This window comes from Trichoderma reesei (genome assembly GCF_000167675.1).
Source record: "Trichoderma reesei QM6a unplaced genomic scaffold TRIREscaffold_13, whole genome shotgun sequence".
Taxonomy (NCBI): Eukaryota; Fungi; Ascomycota; class Sordariomycetes; order Hypocreales; family Hypocreaceae; genus Trichoderma; species Trichoderma reesei.
The window spans coordinates 215,854-233,631 of record NW_006711160.1 but is presented as its reverse complement, the minus strand read 5'-3'; the positions used below and the strand labels follow the sequence as shown (position 1 = coordinate 233,631).

Sequence of the window (17,778 nt, the reverse complement as noted above, 5' to 3'; positions counted from 1 at the left end):
AGCAAGCAAGCAAGCTTACCTCCGCAGCTGGTTGAGGGGTGAGGGGCAGCAGGCAGAGGAGCCAGAATCTACATACCTTATTAGTTGGTAGGTAATATGCGGTTGCGGAACCGCGCCTCTGTGAGCTTGGGGAAGCACGACGTCGTTCTGGGCCGCGTTCCTCCCCCGCAGATGGACAAAGAGCCGGAAAATCATGGGGGGCGGGAAGCCGTCATGGTGATGCGCTCGATGTTCTGGATTCCTAACTAAAGGAGTAGAGCTCGATACATCAGAGAGATTGTCTTCACATCTTGGAGGGTGGGAGACGTGAGGCTCAACAGGGTCCATTTTGATAGCGAATCAATGAGTACCTACTAGGTAATAGGTAGCTTTGCTAAATGACAATCTGGCAACAGGTTCTTAGAGCTGCTGTTTCCTCGATTTCCCCGCATATTTATCGGTGAGGTCCATTGCCCCAATCCAGCAATTCCACGTCATGGACTTTTCCACCTTTTTTTGGGGGGGAAATAGCCCACGGGGACACACGGCGTCGGTCACGAGGGCTGCGGGCGAGTTAGCTTTAGATAAAAACTACTGGAAAAGCTGCATGGTTCTTTGGGGACGGCAGGTGATGGCATGTATAACATCACATAATAAAGACGGCTCTTTTTTGTTTTTTCCCAACTGATGATGCTCCTTTCTTAGGTAGAGAGGAGGGTTCATTCAGCAAGATGAAGCGTCGGGAAAAGAAACATCAGCTTACCAACCCTCATAGTATTCACCTCACCTGTAATGCCTAGACACCAAGAAGTATAACGCCTTGCAAAACTATATGCTCTTTACCCAGATAAATTACTACTGTTCATAAAGAGAAAAGAAAAAGGAAAAAACAGACCTGCTAATTCAACGCCGTGTAATTCCGTGTTTACTCCGCCTTACATACCTACCTACCTTACCTTGGTAGGTAGGTAGGTAAGTAGGTAGGCATACGTGTAGTACCTCACAGCAGCAGGGACCCAACACTATTTACCCAATAAAGACAACTCCGACACAGACCCAGCTCGACCCAAAAACATAATCAAGCCCTCACCAAGCCCATCTCACATCCCTAAAATCACCAAAATCACATAGACGGAATTAACATCAAATAAACTCCCTTTACATCTACCAGGCAGCTTCAAGCTATATCCTGCCACATGATTAAAGAATAGGTGCCCTCATGTCGTACGGTAAGAGTATTAGTACAGGTACCTAGTAGTAGTAGCTCTAAACAACATGAACTTCCTCCCCCCCACAGTGGACTCGTCGAAAAGCTCAACTTGCAACTCCCCACAACGGGGATCCTCATCCCGGACCCCGGGGGGACCCACGCGGCTCCAAGAGCGCCGTGAGATCGGATGGATAAGAAAAAAAGGAAGGGAGTGACGGGCAGAGACTTGAGTGCGTTGAGGATCTGAAATGTGCTGTACATCATGGCATAGGGCAGGTTTCGGTCGAATCTGATGCATCATTGTCTACCTCAGAAGGTAGGTAGGTAGGTCCCCTGATCTACAGAGTGGCTCGGTACAGAGATCCTCCTCTCATCGTCGTGTCATCACTCTGCGTCCCCTGCCTTAACAAGGGACATGCCATGAACAAGATGCATGCATGTTATGCCAATCTTTTTTATATATCTTTTGCTCTTTTGTCAGATAGCTCAAAGTGACGTTGATAATACACTGCCAATTTGTCGTCCAGCAACTCATGAATGATAACGCAAGGAAATGTAAATAGTTTGCAAAGGACATTTGTCGCCGCCCCCCTTAGTTCTTCACTACCTCATCCTCGAAAGCTGCCGGCGCAGGAGTCGTATCATGAGCCTCCTCCGCCTCCATCAAGCCCACCTTCTCCTCCTCGGCAGAAGGGAATCGAGTGGCATTGCGTCGGTGGTGAGGGCACCACGATCGGCGCGGCGCTCCACCACGGATGAGCACGCTCAGACGGTACACGACGCTGCACAAGAACATGGCAAAGCTATCGCAAGAGGTTAGCACAGAAACGGACTATGGGAGGAGACGGGGACAAACGTACAATGCAACACCGACACCGGCAGTGATGCCCATCAGGACGGGGAGCACAATGTGCGACGCAACGCTCAGGACAAGCTGGCGCCAGTCGCGCTCAGAGTTCCACTCCTCCTCGGGTGCGTGGTGAGGGCGCTGGTGGCGGTGCGGCTTGTGCTCGTGGTGGTGATGCGGGTGGTGGCCGCCCTCTTCCTCCTCTACCTTCTCCATGGCGCCAGGGCCATGGTGAGGGTGAGGCCCCTTGTGATGGTGGTCCATCTTCTTGTGGCAGCCGCCGAAGCCCTTGAGCGCCGACTTGGCGCGGCACCACATGGACTTGCAGGGCATCTCGGGCACGGGCACGAGCTGCATGTCGGCAATGACAATCTCGCCGCCGGGCGCCTTGATCAGGCCAACCTTGACCACGGGGATGTCGTCGACGAACCGGTGGCCGACCTCAATGACCCGCAGCTTGACGTCCACCAGCTCCAGCTGCTGCTCGTCGTCCTTGGCCCGCGGCAGCACCGACAGGCTGTAGCCCAGCGTGCGCTCGTTGGCAACGCCGCCGCCGCCGCCGCCGCCAGCCCGCACCACCTCGGCCACCAGGTCGTCGCGCCACGGGTCGGCGTGGGGATACAGCTCGAAGCCGTTGACCATGAGCCGCGAGCCGTCCTCGACGGCGAAATCCAGCCTGAGGTGCGCATCGCGGCCGCGGCACTGCCTGCAGGGCACGTCGAGGCTCTGGCCCAGCGCTTCGGGCGGCAGCTGCAGCGTCTCGGGCTCGACGGGCAGCGCCTTGAAGATGCTCTCATCTTGTTCGGATATCTCGGGGACGATGACAAAGGCAGCCGCGGCGGCCGCCAGGACGAGCTGCTTGAGCATCATGGCGGCGACTCGGGAGATGTGCGATGCGAGAGATCAATGGATGGCAAGAAGAACCAGAATATGATACGACACTTGTTTGTTTTCAAAGTCGAGATGGGCTTGCGATATGGCGTTCGTTGGTGTGGGAGAAGCAAAAAGAAGGCTAAGATGAGAAGGGAGAACCTCTGGCGTATTATTGGGAGACAAAGAAGTGCAAGAGGTCCCCAGAAGTGGCAAACAGGCGCCATGGCTGTGCATGTACAGTGTACAGTGTACAGGGATGCTCACTGTGGACAAACGTCCAGGTTGCGCCATCGGGATCTGGGCAATCGAGCACGATCCAGGCTCGTGATTGGCCAGAAGCCAGAGCACGTCGCCGTCTCGGACAAGTCTGGGGCCGACTCTCCGAGGCATCGGCCCACCAAAGCTGCCCGATTGGGTATAGGCGCACACGAGACCTACGTCAGCTTGAGGAGCAGCCAAGAGCTTCAGGACGCCGTATTATCCGCCAAAAGCCCCTGATTCAACTAACAAACATACCTACCTAGTAGATACGGTATATGATTGTGTTGCATGAAACATCAGGCAGTCAATGTAAAGGCATAATGCGTGTCTAATTTGCTGAAGAGGCAATCGAGGTCATCTCGCAGCTGCTGTGGTGGAACGGCTGGATCCTAGATCGGGCACATGTGTAAGTATATGTACATGTACATATGCTGGTGTACGTCACACACAAGCCCTGCCAAGTCCAGGTACGCAACATATCAAGATAACCGTTTCTCAAGACCATCATGAAGCTCCAACGTCATGGTATAGGCATTAGGTACCTATGAAATTTCTTGCTTGTAATGAATCATATCATGATCGAGGCCCTTTAAACACGAAACCATCATGATATTGACCAAGTCCTCACAATCACTACCACTACCGATACATTATCTTGGACCAGCACGGCCGTGATAACAAGAGAATCCCCCGTAAAGTCCCAAATCCCCCTTTGAAAACATACCCGTCCAACAATTATCCGTAGCAGCAAATAAAAATTATCGTTTCAACGATCCATCCCATATATCAAGCCTCACTCCCCATTCTCAATCCAACAGGATTACAAGAGCACATGCTCTTCGCACAGGAGGGCTCGACAACACCACGCCCTTATCCCAGCTTCACCGTCACTCCTTTTCGTCTTCGCCAACTTCTTCACTGTGCTCACCTTCAATAGGCTCATGCTTCTCGAACAGGGTCCGGAGACGGTGCACCGCCGTCTTTCCCCAGTCGAGCAGCCCGTCGCCCAGCCCCGTCACGTTGTGGTGACGATGCAGCGGCGAGGCCGCGCCCCAGGGGTAGTTTGGATTGCTGGGCAACTCTTCCTCCTGGACTTCTACCGTGGGCACGGGATAGGCAAAGCCGCGCGAGCCAGATTCCTTGTCTTTGGACGTGGTCGAGGTCTCGAATGTCGTCGGAAGAGGATAGGGGTTCGAACCTGGAGCGTCATGTTAGCTTCTGTTCACTCAAGGGGTACCTGATGCTAGATGGCTTGGACTTACTGCTCTGGGCACTGGTCAATGTGCCGTTGGTTGTGCTCGTCGTGTTGCAAGTGGACGAAAACGACCGAGTCTGGTATTCTGACGTCTCTGGGAGGGCCGTCGTCAACGGCAGCGCCCAGCAGCGAGTCATTGTGGTGTTGCCACTGGGGAACCGAGTGCAGGTAGTCGTGGTATCGGTAACGTTGGGGTATGGATATGACCATGAGTGAGTGCAGGGAGGAGTGGCTGTCGTGCTGTTGAGATACAGAGTCGTCACAACGGCACTGCCAGACTCACTAGCAGCACCAGTGGTGCTGTTGGGGTACAGAGTCGTCACAACAACACTGCCCGTCTCGCTAGGAGTAGCAGTGGTGCTGTTTGGATACAGAGTTGTCGCAAACACACTGCCCGTACCAGTAGTGCTATTGGGAAAGATGGTTGTGACGAGGACGCTTCCCGTCTCGCTGGCAGGAGCAGTCACGGTACTGTTCGGATACAGACTTGTGACGACGATGCTACCAGTCTCGCCGGAAGCACCAGTAGTACTATTGGAGTAAGTTGTCGACGCACTGGGCGTAGTACCAGTCGAGGTCATGTTTGAGAACAGGGTTGTCACAACTACACTGCCAGACTTTTCAGAAGAAGCAGCAGCAGTACTGTTCAACCAGAGCGTCGTCACAAGCACACTGCCCGTCGCACCGGAAGGCTGCTCAGTCGGCGTGACAGTAGTATTGATCCAGCGTGTGGCAGTAGTTGGCGGCACAGGCACCGTCTGAACAATGGTTGTAACGCTCCGAGTCTCATTGCCTGTTGCCTGTGCCTCTGATGTAGACGACAATGAGATGGCGGTACCAGAAAGTGCGGACGACCTGGTCTGTGTCCTGGTAATGGTGCTCTCCACCACCGTCACATTGCCCGAAGCAGAGGCAGAAGGGCCGGCGGTCAGCGTGGAGACAATGACGGTAACCAGCTGAGTCGTTGTGGTGGTTGAAGCAGTCGCGGCGGTTGGAGACGGAGTCGCGCGTGTGCTGTTAGTCCAGATGGGTCCGCTACCTGATGCCTGTGACGAGATCGTGCCTGCTCCAGAAGAGACTGAAGTTGTCGACCAGGGCAGAGCCGAACCGGTGGTCAGAACCAGGGATGTTCCGTTATGGATGACGGTTGTGACTGTGACGTTGCCTGCCTGAGTGACGGGCAAGCTGGAGTTGCTCGAAGAACTCCCTGATCCTGTCGTGAGCACCGAGGTGAAGACAGTCGTTTTGCCGGTAATGGTGGTGGAAATGATGACTGGGCCAAGTGTGCCGTTGCTGGAGCTCGACGCCGTTGCAGATGCCAAAGTCGAAGAGGCAGAAGCGAACGTCGTGTTTGACCAAGACGAAGGCGCCGACAGTGTTGGACTCGTCCACCGAGTTGACGAGTTGGACTGAAGACTGCTGACGCCCCCAGTGCTAAGAGAAACCGAGCCGGTGCCCGATGGTGAGCCAGTGCCCGGCTGAGTGACAGTAATGACAGAAATGGACGGCGAAGTGCCCGATGGAGCGCCAGTCGTGAACCATATCGTGGACAAATTGAAGGAGTTGGTAAAGGACCAAGTCAGGCTTCCAGCACCGACGCTGGTGCTCGGTCCCGAAACTGGGCCAGAAGTGGTGTTGGTCGCTGGCAGAGGGCTGAGAGTGACGGTGACCACAGTTGGAGCTGCTGTGCCCGAGCCACTGGGACTGATGACTGTGCCCGACAGAGTCTTGGTGGCATTGCGAGTCGTGGGGAAAGGAGGGCTGCTGGCACCTGGTGTCTGCGTGGGCACGCCGGTCCAGGAGAGCCAGGTCGTGTTGAATTCAGTGACCGGCGGACGGGATGGTCCCTGGGTCCCTGTTCGGCTCGTGTTCCAGTAAGACGCCGAATGGCTCGAGGTGTACGACTGCGAACCGGTTGGAGCGGTGTTCCAGATCGTCGAAGTCACGACTTGGCCGGATGGTGCCGACAATGATGACCATGACCCGGAGGTAGTATTGCTGAACGGCGGCAGCTGGCTCCTCGTCACCGTCAGCGTCGTTCCGTTGTGAGTGGCCTGCGAGACTCCAGTAGAAAAGCTAGAGCTGCTACCAGTTGACGCCGCTCCGGTAGTAGAAGTGATGACGACAACAGTTCCCGCTGGCTGGGAGGACGCGGTAGAGTTGCTCGAGCCTGAGCCCGACACAGTAATGGTGCTCACGATTGTTTGGCCGGTAGCAGTAGTAGTCCAGGGCAACTGAGATCCCGTGGTGGACGTGGCATTTAAAGATGTCACAGTCGCATTGGAGCTGGAAAGGCTGGTAGATGGGCTAGAGGGCGCTGTGCCGGTAAGCGTCTGAACAATGGTGGTGTGATTCAGCGTCAAGGAGACAGTAGAGACTGTGAACAATGGACCCGCCTCTGATGTTGTCGCAGCCGCAGTAGAGGTTGTGTTCGCCCACGATAGGGGTCTGCTCAACGTCAATGTTGACGAGCGGATCTCGCCAGACAGCGTCTGAGAGGAGTGGCCAGTACCACTTGGAATCGGGGACGTGGTGAACACCACAGAGCCATTCGTCTGTATCGTCGAGATGGTGACGGTAGAGACAGAGACACCAGTGCCGTTACTGGCTCGCGATGTTGAGGAGATCTTGGGCACAGATGTAACCGATACTTCCACAGACGAGCTGGACGAGATCGAGGTGGCAGTCGAGATGGCTGTCACGTTTGACGGAACAATCGTGGTACCAGCATTGGTACTCGCCGTAACGGAGGTCTGATTACCAGTAGCCGGTAGAGCAGAGGTGCTAGATTCAGCAGTAGATGCCGACGGTGACACGGTACCTGACAGAGTCATTGTGAACGACAGTGTCCCGTTGGTAACCCCAGTCGAGGGAGATCCTGTACCACCTGCACTCGACGGCCCAACGGTGACGGTGGCCACAGACGAGTTGGTGAACCGGTATGTCGAAGTAGCAACTGATGGGCCGCTCGAGGAGGACCAGCCGCTAATGAGAGAGGACGAGCTGTTGGACAAGGCCGTTGACGAGGTGGTACCTGTCTGTGCCTCAGAGATGGTGGTCACAATGACAGTTCCATTCACGACGCTTGTGACACTCTGGGCCGATGCTGTGGTACCGGCAGGCGAAGTAACCGCAGATGTCAGGGTCAGCGTCACGTTTGTCGGAGTGCCTGATGGGAAACTGGACACTGTAGTCTCTGAGACAGAAGAGGATGGTGCTGTAGAAGAAGTCGCGTTCCAGCCCAGGGACGATGATTGAGTGGAAGCTCCGGATGCTGGTCTCGTCACCGTTGTCCCAATCGAGATCAGTGTCACTGTCGACGTGACTGTCCCGTTCTCACTCTGCTGGATGGACGTTGAGCTCGCTGTTGATTGGATCGATGGTGAAGTCGTCACCGTTGTTCCAATTGATGTCAATGTCACAGTCGAGATGATAGTCCCATTCTCACTCTGGGAGGACGATGAGCTTTCAGTTGATGAGAGCGAGGATGGAGTTGCCGCCGTTGATCCAATTGTCGTAAGCGTTACCGTGGCGAAAACAGTTCCATTCTGACTGAACTGACTAGAAGTGCTTGAAGGCTCCGAAGAAGAAAGCGTCGAGTTGGGGAACCCCGTCGTCGACAACGCAACTGTGGGCTGAACCGACTCAGAACGTGAAAAAGCAGAAGTAGAAGGCGTAGAGATAGAAGAGGTGGTTACAGGCCGAACAGTACCAGACTCTTCTTCCGTCAAAGACTTGGTCGACGTGCCTGAGCTTTCCGACGTGCTTGAGGTTCCTGATGACGCGCTCGAGGTACCCGACGATATACTCGAAGCCAATGTCTCCTCAGTCGAGGTGAAGGAATAGCCGCCATGACTAGACTCCACAGGCACAGTCTGTGCAGTGACAAACGTGGTAGAGGACAGCGACACCGTGATGGTCTGAACAGTCTGACTGGCAGAAGACTCCTTGCTGGATGACGCTTCAGTCTCCGTCGACGAGCGATGGTCTTCAGAAGAGGAGGTTGAAATCACTGTTCCCGCAGGGGTAGATGACACCTCTGTGGAAGTTGTCTTGGAGCCGACTGGGGAGGAATGACCATGGTGTCCCGACAAGGTGGTCGAAACAGTCTGCGTCTTGGTCTTGGTCGTCTGATGAGAAGCAGCGCTCGAGGAGGATTCACCAGGGAGAGGGTCTATGTAACCATTAGCTCAAGCCTTCAGAATGAGGGACCAAGGAAGAGGACACTCACAAGGTTTAGTCTTGGAGGTAGTAGAAGTAGTCGAAAGTGTTGAGGTCTCTTCTCCATAAGGAGGAGGAGGATAGTAACCATAGTCGCTAGGCTCGCCATAGTTCGCCGCCCGGGGGCCCAAGACCTTGAAGTGGCCAGCGTCATGATCTTCGCGATGTTTCACGTCGCCAAGCTGGGCCACTGTTGCGGAGATGCTGCCGAGAAGCATCGCCATCACCGGCACGAGGCCAGCAGACACGATAGATGCTCTCATCGTGGGGTTGGGGGACACAGGAGCTATTCACACAGTCAGAGACAATAGGCCGGCCATCCGCAAGGCATTCATTGAGAACTCACCCTTTTCCCCTGCGAATCAATGGACAATAGGCAGAATGGAGAGGCTCGATGCTATTGTAGATGAACAAGACAATGTAGGAAATGCAGATGCAGAGTGAAGTGCCGCAGTGAAGGAGGGGGACAATAGAAAGTAATGAACGAAGGGATGTGAAAAGTGAAGAAAGTTGAGACTTCTTCGAAGTGACAAAGTGAAGAAAGAAGAGAAGAAGAAAGAAGAAGAACGCGTAGCTGACGCGCTATGAGAAGGGGAGAAAAGAAACAACGCGAGCAAAGTGCCTGACAGCTGGCAACTTGGCCTCCAGCAGGTGACAAGTGAAGAGAGCACGTTAGAAGGGGAGGGAAAGGAGAAGGGGTGTCAAGCACAGAGCCGGCCAATAAATGGAGGAGACACTCGCTCTGCCAGCTGGCAAAAGTAAAGATGTGCCGTCCGTCTGCTCACACCTGTGGGCGCCCCCCAACTAAGTAAGGAGGTATCTATCTCGCTCAAGACATGCTTCCACTGGTGGCATAAGTCAAGCAAGGCTCGCCAGCTGGTCACACCTCTTGCCTCCTGGCTAAGAAAACCATAGGCATCAACACCAAACTGCGCTGAGCCTCTTCTTCCCGGATACTCCCTCCCGTCAAGACTCCCGCCCCCCCAGAGCCATGTACCGTGCCTGCGCTGTGCAAATACGACCAACGTAGCCCCAGGGGCCACAAGCGGTGGAGACGAAAGCACGATATCCCGAGTCTCTCTCCGACGGGGCTCGTCAGCTTCCCATGTCTCAGTCATACTGAGCCCATGTGCAGGACATCCGGCATTGCAGACAGCAGCAGTATCAGGTTGATGAGCTCGCGAGCTCTGTCGACGGCAAATCCCTGCTTCACGCGGATACTACCGCCGCTCCCTCGCCTTCCGATTCGCCACGAGAAAAGAAACAGACCTCGTATGCTCGTGTAGCTCTTTCGGCAACGCGCAGTGAGATCCTGCAGAAGTGCGAGATGGGAAGTAAGTGGTACTGAGATCCGGGGCATCTGGCGATATGGCTCCGTGCCTGTCCCTGTTTCTGCAGAGAAGCACCATGGTAAACCCGGTCTTGTGCGACGGTCCTCGAGGGCAGCGGACCCGTGCCGATGACTTGGTGTGAGCGACCGGGGAGGGAGTTGGCGAGAGAGCATCCGATAACGTCCCAGTGATTCGATATGAAACGATGAGGTGTTGAGATAGGCATGTGGATGCCTCTCCAGGAAGCCATCGTGATCGTCGTCCCCCCGACTGATCAAGTCTAGATATGAGGACATGTTAGTATCAGATGCGACGAAGCAGTGAATGTTGTGAAGGTCCCCCACCGTCTTCATCGGTAACCATCCAGGTCTGACCAGCTCGTCGCGTTCATCGAGGTCATACACAGATTCTGAGCAACCCTGTTATCAAAAACAGACCCCATCTTACCACCCAGCACGTCCTCGATACAGACAAAAGAGGATATCGCGGGATCATCGACGCCGCAATGGTCCCCATCGTCACACAACGGAAACCCACGTTGATAACAATGGTTCCAACACAGACAACCCCGTCGCCACCCTAATAAGTAGCTCTCCCTTCTGTCATCAGCTCTCATCTAGGCCGAACGATGCAACCGCCATCTCGCCAGATGAGGACCACGTTAGACTCGATCGTTTGCCTTCCCGCCAGGAATCCTCGCACACGCCTCGCCGCATAATGACAGGGCGTCTTGTGCCCCCCTCACAACAATGAGCCCGTGTTACTCCAAGAGCCTAGCTGCAGGTGTAGACGAGTGTAACATCCGCCAGAAGCAGGTTGAGCGGCGGGAGGGAGTCAGGGAGTTCCGGGAGCTCCACGTCTTCTTCCATGCGTTTTCCCATGGCTCTGCCCCTGTCCAGCTATTCCTTTCCGTTGTTTCAACTTAATTTGGACCGCTACGGCTTGGCTGTGCAAACACCCCGGCTTTATGAATACGAAGGAAGCTTGAGAGCAGCCTAAGAGCAGAGACGAAAAGAGCGTCCGTCCAGTAAGACATGATGTTAGCACGCAACAGGATAAGACAGTATGAGACCGAGAGCCTAATTTGCCACGAATGAAGCACTCAGCCCTGGCTGAGGTATGTTCCTGAACGATATTGCTCGTCTGAAAGTGTCTCATGGGACACCAGAATCTGGCCGCTCCTATTCCTATGCTAATACTACGACCCTAGTTTGCGAGGCGCCTCCACCAGTGTAAACAGTTGGGCTGCGTCAGGCTGTTTGTGATTCCAAGCATCTCGAGTCGCCTGCACGGAGTACGAGTGCTTGTTGGAAATCCATAAGTAGACGATCCTGCCGTGTCCGGTAGGCGGTCGCCCCAATGGATGCAGCGGTGGATATCCCGGCAGCAAACATTGCAATGACTGCTGCTTGTATCACGATACAAGACTGCTCTTGCATTCTGTTTGACAAAGAAAACGCTCTCCGGTTGACGGTGAGCCCGAAAGTTCACTCGGCGCTCTCAGCAGCCTGCCTCAGGTTAGGGGCAGTCTCTTTGACCATGGCATTGTTTTGATGTTCGATATCAGCAGCCCAAAGGGCAGCACCAACTAAGAAAGTCAGGTTAGTATCGGCGCAAATCTAAGCACCATGTCATGGACATACCGGTATTTGTGTAAGAGAAGAAGACGGACACCACGGGAATCATCTCAAGAAGGGTTGCGACGAGGCCGAAGCTGAGGGGACAATGCAGTCAGTGGGAGATCTTCAGCACAGTTCAGGGGAAAACGTACGATGCATAAGCTCCACTGTGACTCTTGAGCCACTGTGTCTTCTGTGGCTCGGACCAGCTCTTGAGTTGAAAGTACTTGACGCAGTTAGCACAGCGAGCGCGTTTTGGCGATATTCGTGAGAGGTAACAACATACTCGATTATGCACAACCTTGCCTCTCTGTTTACCTGTGTGAGGCATTAGCAGAGCGCCTCCGCAAGCCCGAAATATGGCTACACCCACCGTTGAGGAAGATAAAAGTAAGGGTGCCCACGACAGGGATAAAGTTCAAAGGCAGGTACATCAGACTCCGGATCATTGAAGTGAGACTAATACTCTCGAATCGCTTCTTGAATACCTTGCCCAGCTTCTTGATCGGATCGCTTCCTGGGCGCACCTCGCGGCCTTGCTGAACGACGGCGGTTGCGTTTCGCGCAACCAGCGTGCCATCAAAGGTATCTAGGAGTGCATCTTGGAGCAGCCAGTTGCGGGAGATCAGGTGGATGATCATGGCACTTTCGTTGAGCGTGAGGAGTACTGTGGAGAGGACTGCCAACGGGCCATTGAAGAGCACGAGAACAGCCAGCTGCGGCAGATACGCAACGGCAAACATGGTGCCAATTACGGAGACACTGAGGATGCCATAGGGAAGGACACGGTCAAGCAGCGGCTTCCACAAGCTCCGATGGTTGAGGAAGTAGAAGATTCCCTGCCATGCTGGTGTTAGGCCGAAATGCTGTGAAGCTCATGGCGGTTTAATATCACGTAGGCACACCTTGATGGGATAGAGATATGCCTGGCTCTGGACGGCATCAGAGGCCATGACCTTGGCTTTGTCATAGTCGTGCTTGCTGGTCCTTGTCAGCCACCTGGCGCATATTGAGACCTGGACACCTCTCACATGACATTCTCGGCCCTCCTGCTGATGGAATCGACGACGCGATTCCGCAGCAGGGACGAGTCCTTCTCTGATGATTCAGCCATTGGAGGCCAGAGATGCTGTAGAGTAGAAAATGCTGAATCCGGGCTGAGTCGAAAGCTGGAGATGCAATGGAATGCTGTGCTGGTTGTAGGTACGAAAGGATAAAGACTTCCAGGAAGCTCAAGCTGCAAAGGTGACGAGATGCTGGTTGAAGCTTCGAGGTGGTGACGCGGGGAGCTTTTTAGCTGGAAGCGACGATGCGCGAAATGATGTCGTCATTGGCATGTGCGGGTGGGGCGACCTCTTACAAGGAAACCGCGATCTGCTCATAGCTGCGATCTTATTCTGACCGCAGATTGACATAAGGTAGTTGATGATACGTGTCTTCCGCCAGAACTTCTACATACCTTACCTACTGCATCTTCAGTGATTCACAGACGGCACGTCCAAAAGACACCAGATTGAACAAGCACCCCAAACGGAGAAACCGAGGGGCCGCCATGAAGCCTCGAGGATCTAGCTGCATCATGCTAAACCCGTCCTCCTCCGCCTCTGTCCAGGGTAGCAGATAGCCTCAATTCTAGGTAGATGCTTCCACATCGCATTCCACAAGGCACCGCAACAATACCCACCAACGATATATTCAGATCGAAGCAAGATTCGCCGCTCAGATCCCATCCGCCATGGCGCCCAAGTACATACCAAACGACCTGCCGCTGCAGGCGCTGGGCCGCGAGCCCCTCCAGCTAATGAAGTCGTCCCTGGCGCACATTCTCAAGACGACGCCTCCTCAGCCCGCCTACCTCGATCCGGCGCAACATGGCGGCTTCATTCGAGGGCCGACCAGCATCGCCTACCTGTTCTTCCGCCTCGCTAACCTGTATCCGGACGTCCAGGTGGCGGATCACCATCTGCTGCACTGGGCCAAGAGATACCTGGAGGCAGATCGCGGGGAACTGGCCCTCAGCACGAGGGTCGGGCTAAGTTGCGAAAAGCTGGCGTACGAGGCACTCAAGGCCTGCATCAGCCAGGACGCAAACGATGTACAAGTCTTCTTGTCCAACATTCCAACAGTCGTCGGTCCCTATGCGGATGGAGAAAAGGATCCTTTCGAATCAGAGATATGGCAGGGGAGAGCTGGCACGCTCTACTTCATGCGCCTGATGCGTCATCAACTCCCAGACTGTGCCGCCATTCTCGAGGGCCCAATTGCGCAGGTAGCCGAGAAGATCCTGGCCGACAGTATCGACGGAGACGAGGGCGGGTGGACGTTCCACAAGAAGAAGTACCTCGGTGCTGGCCATGGTGACATTGGCATCGTGACGCAGCTCGCCCTCACGACCCCTGCCTTGGCCCCGAAGCTGGTGCCCAAACTTCGGGCGCTGCTCAGCCTCCAAAGAGACGGCAACTGGCCCATAGCCAGGGAAATCGACGAGTCCCGCCATCCAAGTCTGGTACAGTGGTGCCACGGTGCCCCTGGGTTTCTATATTCCCTTCATGCCATGCGCCCTTGCTTTCCCGAGCTTCACGACGAAATCGATGCTGCGATAGCTCGAGGGCAAGAAGCCATCTGGAGGCAGGGGCAGCTCAGGAAGGAACCGAGTCTGTGTCACGGTATCTTTGGAAACGCTCTGTACGTCGACCGTTGTCATACGGGGGAGGTTGGAGCTATGTTGACACGTCAGCAGAAATCTACCACGTGGATCGCGCAGAGAACATTTCCTTTCTCTTGCGACAGTAGAAGCAGTGGAAAAGGCCAAGAGCGTCGACCCTGACGTGTTCTTGCCGGCGGACTATGGACATGGCATGGCGCTTCTGTTCAACTATTACTCAAGCGCGGCGTGGGCATGGGCCGTCTGTGAGTTGGAGAATCCACCAATGATTGCCTATACGGATGTGTGATGGTTTGAGACGAGGCCGCTGTCGGTGAGTTGCCGGAGAGCTCTTCACTTTGAACGTATCTGTCTTTTTCAGGGTGACCAACTGAGGTGTTCGGACTGCTGCTGCCGCCCTGCTGAACATTGTTTAGTCTTAAGCATAACCTCTGTCTTCGAGCTGAGCTGGTATGTCGATAGTTCAACTGCAGTTGACATGCCTCATGAGTTTGGTAGTGCATCGATAATCACAGTGAAAGTCACCGGAAACGAAATTGCGCTCTCAGCTGCCACTGACAAGAGACATACTCCGCTCGACCACCCGATGCTGTGCAAAGCAATATGCGAGAAGCTTTTGTTGAGTCCACAGAATAGAAGAAGATCTGTTGGGGAGTCAGTAAGTGGAAAGGTCAGACTCGGGCATTTATGAGATGAGGAAAACAGAAACGAGAAAGGTCCGGATAAAGGACGAGGAGAAGACTGGTACGAAAGAAGAGGAAGAGGAAGGAAGAGGAAGGAATTGAGGGATATCCAGTTACGATAACAAAAAGAGGAAAGGATGAGGAGGACGAAACAAAGAAACACCGAGGAGTGAGGAAGAAGAAGTGTAACGAGAGCCTTATGAGAGCGCCACTCAAGATCCATTGCAGCTCTTTTTCCCCCATCTCAATCATCATTCTGCTGTCGGTGGTTGTACTGAGAAGTGTCTCTTACCAAAACAGGGACTGGCTCGAGAGCTGTCAAACTGCAACGGAGGAAAGGTTATCGATATTGTTGAGCAAGCCATCTCGAGACGAGCATCTGGCGCAAACGCCAGTGGTGGCTATGCCCAGAACGTGTAGGATGAAGAAGTCCAAGTTGGTCAAAGTCGATGACACGTCTGATGCGTTCCAATCACCAGTCGTCAGACAGTTTCTTCACATGCCACGGGCTGACGCCGCATCGCCCAAAGTTGTCTTCTGTGCTTCTAGCCAATTCCTGATCCAGACATTTCCATCCCCCCCCTTTGTCAAAGCTGCCCCCCCGCGCGCCCCCTCGAAACCTTGTGATCACTTTGAGCAATTGTTCGTCCTGAGAGCTGTATGTACAATGCCCTCTTTTCTTCCCCAAGATGGCTGCCGCCGCCACCTCGGATGGCTTGCAGGAAAGGCTACCTTAACATGCCCCATTCCACCAATGGGACAGGATACAGCCGCGCAAGGCTGAACGCTTGTTCTTAAAGACAAGGCACAGCACCGAAATCGCACCGAACGTGAGAACCTTGAGAGGTTGTGTTTTGGTGCCTTATAAGGCTGCCAGCATCATTGGGGGGGGGGTTCGATCGAGGGGCACAATCATGTCGTCTCGAGTAATAGAATGGCATCCCGGAACATCTTCGCCTGGCTGCTTCGTGGCGTAGGGGGTGGAAGGCTGAGATTTCGGGCGAGAGCCTCGTGGAAGCAACATGCAACTTTCTCGAACACAGCGCAACTTTGACCCAAATAAAGGCGATAAATTATTAAATAAATGATTTCAAGGTTCGTAGCTGCAAGCCATCACTCACCCAGAGTCAAACGTACCCCTGATGCACGCACACCCAAACATGACAACACAGACAAAACCTTCATCCAACATCGAACCTCGTCTCTGGTCTCGAACAACAAGCCTTGGCTTACACCATGACTCGCATTGGCATATAGAGAGAGAGAGAGGCCGCGTTTACAACCGACTTGAAGCCGACTTTGAACTCACATTCAACAACATGTAACGTCCTCAACAAGCAAGCAGTAAGAACAAGAAGAGAAAGAAAGAAAAAAAACGCATTGCTTTGATCCTGTGATCTCGATTAAAGTAGAAACGAGGCATGTTACGTCAAGCTGCATCCCGCATTTCATAACCCGGGCGTAAGAGGTAGGTCGGCGGATCCGGCGCCAAAAGACCGTCCAACGATTCGGTTCGGGAGCGGCACGGCTTTCAACTGCCCCCGGTCTCGGAGATCCGCATCGCTCTTTTTCTAACTGGGCAGAGAGAGAGAGAGAGAGAGAGAGAGAGAGAGAGAGAGGCATTTGCCGCCTACGGAGATATTTCGTCTTTTCTTGATTTGTTTTCTGGAAGCCCTCGTGCATGACTCGGCGTTTTGCGTAGGAGCTGGATTTGGTGTAAGCCGGTTTGTTAGCATCGTGAACAGGGTTCCATGCTCTTTTGTCTTAGACGAAAGCCCTACGCGGACCCAAGGGTGGCATCGGCAATTGAAACCGTGGGAACAGACAAAAGAAGGTCAATTCTGCATCAGATCCACCCCGGGCTTCGAGGCTGCAGTTTTAGTATACGCTATCTAGACATAATCGAACCATGAGAGAGAGCAAAGACTGCATCCTGAATGCCTTCAAACGGATGTCGGTGCCGGAACGGCAAAAGCTACAGAAGCTTTTAAACGATGGCGGAGATAGGAGATGAGTTGGGACTATGTCCTGCCATGCAGGAGGAGTTTGGAAGTCAGAGTCATAGACTGAGCGACAAGACCGAAAAGGGGATTTGGTTTCGCAGGAAAAAAAAAAAAGAAACCAAGGCGACAGGAATCCCATCGTCTAACCTCCTGAGCGAGCCCATCACCAAAAATCCCCGCGGGTTATGTCTCTAAGCGCAACGGTGCCTAACTCGTACAGTCATAGGGCGATACGACAGCAATGTGGGAGGTAGTATAATATGAGAATATAACGGATTTGCATGATGGGCCCATGAATGGCTGATATGAAAAAGGTCACGCGAGAACACCCCAAGAGGATTTCCGCGGAGACTCCGAGGGGCTCGTTGGGATCCCAATTGACCAGTCAGCTTCTCTGCTTCCTCCCAGCCCTAGGAGAAGCAGGAAGAACACCAACACGCACGGAAACCAGATCGAGGGTCGGTGATGGTGGAGATGCAAGAAAGGCCGCTCCACTGGCTTCGGCTTCTTTCCAAGGGGGCTGCGTGACATGGTCCATGGTCTTGCACCGTATTATTGGTGGTAGTAGTATGCAGTCTAGGTATGGTCGAATGTCCATGTAAGTGAGCCACTACTAGCAGTACTGCTAGCAAGTATGTTTGCCTTGTTGAGGAGAGGCGCCCGTCCCCCTTCCCCCCCCTCCTTCGCGCTGTCGAAGTTGCGGCAAACACCGCCCGACGGAGCGCTTCTTGAAGCCGTGCCGGAGAACGGGCACAAGAGGAAATGCAGGGGGTGTCAATGAGAAGCCACGATCGACGATCAATCATGATGCGAAGGGGTGTGTGCCTGGGA

General features: G+C 54.0%; 3 protein-coding genes across 3 annotated transcripts; 1 reads left to right on the top strand and 2 right to left on the bottom strand.

Moving 5' to 3' along the window:
* Positions 1-19: 19 nt before the first annotated feature.
* TRIREDRAFT_122526 (uncharacterized protein) lies at positions 20-2,959 on the bottom strand (the record flags this gene model as incomplete). The annotated part of the gene is made up of 5 exons (XM_006966470.1): positions 2,050-2,959; positions 1,797-1,992; positions 931-1,001; positions 767-775; positions 20-68 (listed from the first exon to the last, which is right to left on the bottom strand). Coding segments are annotated over exons 1-5 (1,182 nt in total), but the record flags the coding sequence as incomplete, so codon positions are not given.
* Positions 2,960-11,183: 8,224 nt separating this feature from the next.
* TRIREDRAFT_79238 (uncharacterized protein) lies at positions 11,184-12,819 on the bottom strand. The gene is made up of 7 exons (XM_006966469.1): positions 12,628-12,819; positions 12,502-12,577; positions 11,970-12,435; positions 11,883-11,914; positions 11,749-11,822; positions 11,621-11,691; positions 11,184-11,565 (listed from the first exon to the last, which is right to left on the bottom strand). The coding sequence occupies exons 1-7, from the start codon at positions 12,708-12,710 to the stop codon at positions 11,465-11,467; spliced, it is 903 nt and encodes a 300-aa protein (XP_006966531.1). The 5' UTR covers positions 12,711-12,819; the 3' UTR covers positions 11,184-11,464.
* Positions 12,820-13,331: 512 nt separating this feature from the next.
* On the top strand, positions 13,332-14,550 carry TRIREDRAFT_79237 (uncharacterized protein; the record flags this gene model as incomplete). The annotated part of the gene is made up of 2 exons (XM_006966554.1): positions 13,332-14,281; positions 14,337-14,550. The coding sequence occupies 2 exons, from the start codon at positions 13,332-13,334 to the stop codon at positions 14,548-14,550; spliced, it is 1,164 nt and encodes a 387-aa protein (XP_006966616.1).
* Between the last annotated feature and the right edge of the window lie 3,228 nt (positions 14,551-17,778).